Below are 5,413 nucleotides of genomic sequence, written 5' to 3'. Positions count from 1 at the left end.
ACCCATGGGTGCGAGCAGGCGCCGTGACTTCCGCGCTTGCTCGTGTTCGTGCTGTGCTCTGCCCGCCGGGAACGTCCTCAGAAGGTCCCGCTCTGCAAGCGCGTGAAGAATGGGCCCTGCCACCCCTAAAACTGTGCTTGGGGGCGATTGGAGGGCGCCTTGGGTGCGCCCCAGCCGGCCCTCCCGTGTGCCCACGGGCACGGCGCCCGCCTGGCAGGGAGCTGGGTCTGAGCGGGGTGGGAGGCGGTGGTGGTGGCAGGCTGACCTGGGGGCAACTGCGGCGCCGCCGCTCTGGCCAGTTCTGCGACACGTTGCCAGTCTCTGCGAAATCCAGAGGGTGGGGGGGCTTGTTAACTACTGGGGCCCAAAAGCTGCTGCGGGATCCTCCTTCTCCTGCTCTCCGCTTTGCTAAAATGGGAGAGACTCCTACATGTTGCTTCAGCCCGGAATCACAGGAGCAAAGCATCTCCGTGCTTCCAGCTTTCCTTAGGCCCAGCTTTGGTTTTCCTCTGCTTGCTGTGACCCTGCCAAACAACCAGCAGGGAGATGTTTGCTCCCCAACCGACGGCATCCCCAGCTGGGTCGTTTGCTGACGGCATCCCCAGCTGGGTCATTTGCTGTATCATCTCGCAGCTTGGCTGCGTGCAGGGATCAGGCCTTAGGAAGTCCTTCAGATGCTCTTGGTGTCCTCGCCACCAGCGTTATTCCGGCTCGGGAGTAATCGCAGTGCAGTGAGAATCCACCCTGTCACCAGCCCAGGGGTGCCCAGCTCCTGCTGGTGCCCAAGCTGGCTGAGACAACGCTAGCTCAGGTCTCATTTTTGGCCCCTTTTTCCCGCCTCAACTTGCTGGTCTTGGGCAATGATGAGATCGAGGGATTTTTTGCAGGGCTGGGCTGGAGCCAGTTTCCCCCAGGTGGTCCATGCGCATCGCTCGCAAGCGTGGGCTGCTTCTCGAAGCCTTGCCCAGCTCTGGTAGGGTGAAGGCAGCATCTTCATGGTGTTGCTGCTGAAGGCTGTGACCCCAGGAGACTGTGGACAGGACATCCATTTAGATGGATTTTTCCATCATTTCCTGTGCCCAGGAGGAATGCAGGAACGTGGGGCCTGGTGGGGAAGCCCAGAGATAAATGAAGGTTGACCACAGCCAGTGCCAGCAGCTCTCCCACCCCACATTGGTGGGACAAGTCCCAGGGGAAGCGTCCTTTCACAAGAAGTCACCAATTTATGTTTCCCCTGTAGCATTCTCTGTGGGCTTGTTTCTAAGAGGTTTTTAGTTTGAAAAGTAATAGTTTTGGATGCATTGAATATGGTGTTTTGGTTTCTGTCACCTAAAACCTTCTATAGTTGAAGAGAGCTTAGAGCAGAGAGCTGCTAGGAACCATAAAGTTGAAAGTTTTAGCTTTTGTCCCTTTTGGCCTCTGAATCCTCTGCGTCTGGTGAAAATAAATAAAAATGTACAAAGTCCTTCATTTCGCTTGCGTGGGTGAGACACAGTGTCCAGAGCAGAGCAGATCCGGGCTATTTGGATCCAGATGTGACTTCCCCAAATGTCAAGTCAGATGGTTGGCACTTGCAGCCATTCCTCCTCCATCTCACTTCCAGCAGCCTCTGGGAGACGCTTCTGGCCATATCCCCAGCCAGTTTGCATCATTTCCCACGTGAGCTGGTCCTTAATGGTTTGCTGTGGCTCTGGTGGGGTTGTGCATGTAGACCCTTTGGTGGCCATAGTGTCTTGCAGTAATGGCCACGTCATGCTCTGAGCACACATGTGTTTGCCTTGTGGAGCCTAGAAGAAGCCTGAGAACCTTGGCAGGTTCCCGGTCCAGCCATTCACAAGTGCTGAGTGACATCTGGAAGATGTTGCCCTTGGGGTGGACCATCGCTGGTGCCGCAGGATGATGCTTGGCATCGCCCCTGCCTCGCCCTGATTGCTTCCCTGTCTCTCTTTGTAGGAGCTGAGAGATCTGGCATCCAAACACCCAAACCTGGTTCTTGTGAAGCTGGGTAGGTGCGCTCTGCCTCTGAGCTGGTAAATTTCTGGCTACCAGCCACACTTGCCTGTTTCTCCATCCCTCTTTCCTCACCTTCAGGCTCTACCTGAGGATCCAGTTCTTCAGAGCTGCTTCAAGTCCTGATGCCAAAAGCCCAGCTTCTCTAGACCTGTCTCAGCCCCAGTACCCACTTCCCTGGAGCCTCCTTGCCCTGTGGCCACAGGACCAGGAGGTTCTTGAGACCCATCCCTGGTGGCCTCCAGCCCCCCCAGCCAAGAGGCCACGTCCTTGCCCCACGGGGCTGTCCCCAGAGTGGCTTTGCCCGGTGGGGCTGTCCCAGGGCAGGGTCCTTCAGCTGCTGGTAGTGGGGTGCCCTGTGCATGGCGGAGGAGGCAGTTTTGGGATGAGCTGGGGCTGGTGGGTGCTGGGATGCTCTGAGCTGGTTGCACAGCACCATCTGGTGCCCGCAGATGGAAAGCCAGACAGGTTGAGGTTCTTCAGCATCTCAACCTCCCTCTTCTCCCAGGCCACCCCGGGGGGGGCCCCTGGCTCTCAAACCCTGCTCTTTTCCACTCCAGATGTTGCAAATCCCTCAGCTATTACTGATGCAGCAAAGATTGTGGAGGGGAAGCTGAACGGCATGGGCTTGAACCTGCTAATAAACAACGCTGGCATCTATACTCCGTCGTCGTCGCTGGAGACAGCAGACACAGAAGACATGATAAGGACGTACAAGACCAATGCGGTGGGGCCGATGCTGATGGCCCAGGTATGGATAAAGCTCTGGGGTTGGAGGTCACCATGGAGGGGGAATTTAGCTCAGCCCCGGGCTGTCAGTGGTCACGATGGAGATCTCGGGGTTTTTTGCCAGGCTTTCCAGGGCTGTGGGAAGGAGGGGACAGTGCTGGGGCTGTGCTCCCAGCCCAAGCCCTCTGCAGCCCCACCACAGTGTGCTGGGCTAACTGGGAGTAGGCAGGGCCACTGCAGCAAAACACCTGGGATCTCTTGGCTTCCCGCTGTTCCTCCTCATCCTCCCTGCTGTAGACAGGCTCGGTCACAGTAGAATCATAGAATCACTTTGGTTGGAACAGATCTTTAAGATCATAAAGTCCAACCTTTAACCTAACCCTGCCATCCCACCACTAAACCATGTCCCTACAGTAGCTGTAAGTGTGGCTGGCTCAAGGCACAGGTGTCACACAAGGTTGCTTCTCCCCAGGCGTTCCTGCCCCTGTTGAAGAAAGCTGCCCAGGCAAGCACAGAAAAGGGGCTGAGCTGCAGCAAGGCAGCTATCATCAACATCTCCAGCATCATGGGGTCCATTGAGAAAACACCCGAGTCCTTCTTCAAGCCTGTCATCTCCTACCGCTGCAGCAAGGTATGGAGACCAGGGACCTGCCCGCCCTCGTGAGCTCAGCAGGGGTTGGAGCTGCCCCTCAGCAGACCAGGTCTCAGGGCAGCACCTTGTGATGGTGAGATGGAGGGACTTCTTCATGCCGATTGCTGCCCGGGCTCCCTGGGCATCTCCATGCCCAGCTGCTGCCCACCCTGGGGACACATCTCTTGAAGTCCTGCTGCTGCTGCTTTTTCTCCTTTGCCGTGAGGCAGCACTGGGAGGAGACTGGTGAGACCTCTCATGGACCACTGCATCCAGCTCTGGAGCCCATAGCACAAAAAGGACATGGAACTGCTGGAGTAGGGCCAGAGGAGGCCACAAAAATGGTCTGAGGGCTGGAGCCCCTCTGCTATGAGGCCAGGCTGGGAGAGTTGGGCTTGTTCAGCCTGGAGAAGAGGAGGCTTCGGGCAGACCTGACTGCAGCCATTCAGTGCCTAAAGGGGGCCCATAGGAAAGGTGGGGACAGACTTTTTAGCAAGGCCAGCTGTGACAGGACAAGGGTTGATGGTTTTAAACTAAAACAGAGTAGGTTCAGACTGGGTATAAGGAAGAAATTCTTTACAGTGAGGGTGGTGGAACACTGGAACGGGTTGCCCAGAGGGATGGTGGAGGCCCCATCCCTGGGAACATTCAAGGCCAGGTTGGACTGGGCAATCTGATTGAGTTGAAGATGTCCCTGCTCCCTGCAGGGGGGTGGGACTGGATGACCCCTAAAGGTCCCTTCCAACCCAAAACATTCTATGGTTCTATGACTCTGGTGCGTGGACCTTTCCCCTGCCCATGTCTGATGCTTCCTTCCTCCCCCAGGCTGCCCTCAACATGCTTACCAAGTGCCAGGCTCTGACCTATGGGAAAGCCGGGATCCTCTGCGTGGCACTTCACCCTGGCTGGGTGAAAACCGACATGGGCAGCCAGGAGGTGGGTTTCGGCTGAGGGGGTCAAGGGGGGTGACCCACAGGTGGAGACCCAAGCCTGCAAACTTGCAGTGGCACCAGAGGTGCCTCAGGTGGCTGGGATGGCTCTCGGGAGGAGGAATCTGTGTGAGAATGAGTTGCCTCTCAGGCTGCAAGTTGCCTTCATTGGTGCTGGGCCACTGCAGAACATGTGGGTGCTGCCCGGGAAATGGCATCAGCACATATCCACAGTGAGCAGGAGGCTGGCTCAGGGGGAAAAAGGCTGTGGGCAGCCTGGAGGTGTGCAGAGAACCTGAATCCAACAGAGCAGGGAGGGGAGGAGCAGCACCCTGCCATCCTGTGCCCCCTTTCTCGAAGAGCTGCAGGTCCACGAGGTCTCCGCTCATCCTGCAGGATCCCTGTTTTGGGGTGGGGGTGGGCCTGGGTGATCCCCTGCAGGGATCTTTTACGTGTCCTTTTGGTTTGAGCCTGTAGCTGGCTTCCCAGCCCAAGCTACCTTCACCCAAGCCTTTGGTGAGTGTGCAGATACCCAACCATCCTCCCACGGAATGGACCCATCCCGCCTCCCGTGGCTCGATCTGGGTGGAAGGAGCCTTCCTGCCGATGTGCCCAAGCCGGTGGATGGCTGGAAGTGATGGTGGGGTCTCAGTCCCGCTCCTCGCTTGTGCCCCATTGCAGGCTGACCTGACGGTGGACACGAGCGTCCGGGGGCTGCTGTCCGTGCTGCCAACCCTCTCTGAGAAACACAGTGGGACCCTGCTCAACTGGGAAGGTAAAGCTATTCCTTGGTGACCACTCTCCGTCCCTGCAAAGGACCCCACAGCGCCAGGGGACTCCCTGGGTGCTCTGGAGCACTGGGATGCTAAGCCCTCTGTGATCTGGAAGGGACCTACTTGGGACTCCACCACCGGGTGAGCAGGACAGGCTGTGATCCCTGCCCTCACGTTGCAAATAAATAAAGTCAATTAGTACCTGCACCTCCTCCCAACTGCAATGTCCCCACCAAGACTGTCACCGAGACTGCCCTGGCCTGGAGCTGGCCCCTGCAAAAAATAACCCGGCATTATAGCAGCCTGCCTGCCTTGCCTTCGACTGCTCTGGGCTGGAGGAA

The 5,413-nt window shown here is 57.4% G+C and overlaps 1 protein-coding gene across 1 annotated transcript; it reads left to right on the top strand.

Annotated features, from left to right (window-relative positions):
• The first annotated feature begins 921 nt into the window (after positions 1-921).
• Positions 922-5,094, top strand: LOC104130309 (C-factor). Its single transcript, XM_009643344.1, has 6 exons — positions 922-978; positions 1,954-2,005; positions 2,571-2,761; positions 3,212-3,370; positions 4,196-4,306; positions 4,981-5,094. Exons 1-6 carry the CDS (start codon positions 922-924, stop codon positions 5,092-5,094), a joined length of 684 nt encoding a protein of 227 aa, XP_009641639.1.
• The last annotated feature ends 319 nt before the right edge of the window (positions 5,095-5,413 follow it).

The sequence above is a fragment of the Egretta garzetta genome, unplaced genomic scaffold, assembly GCF_000687185.1.
Source record: "Egretta garzetta isolate BGI_Z169 unplaced genomic scaffold, ASM68718v1 scaffold27, whole genome shotgun sequence".
Lineage (NCBI taxonomy): Eukaryota > Metazoa > Chordata > Aves > Pelecaniformes > Ardeidae > Egretta > Egretta garzetta.
This window is presented reverse-complemented; position numbering and strand designations above follow the sequence as displayed.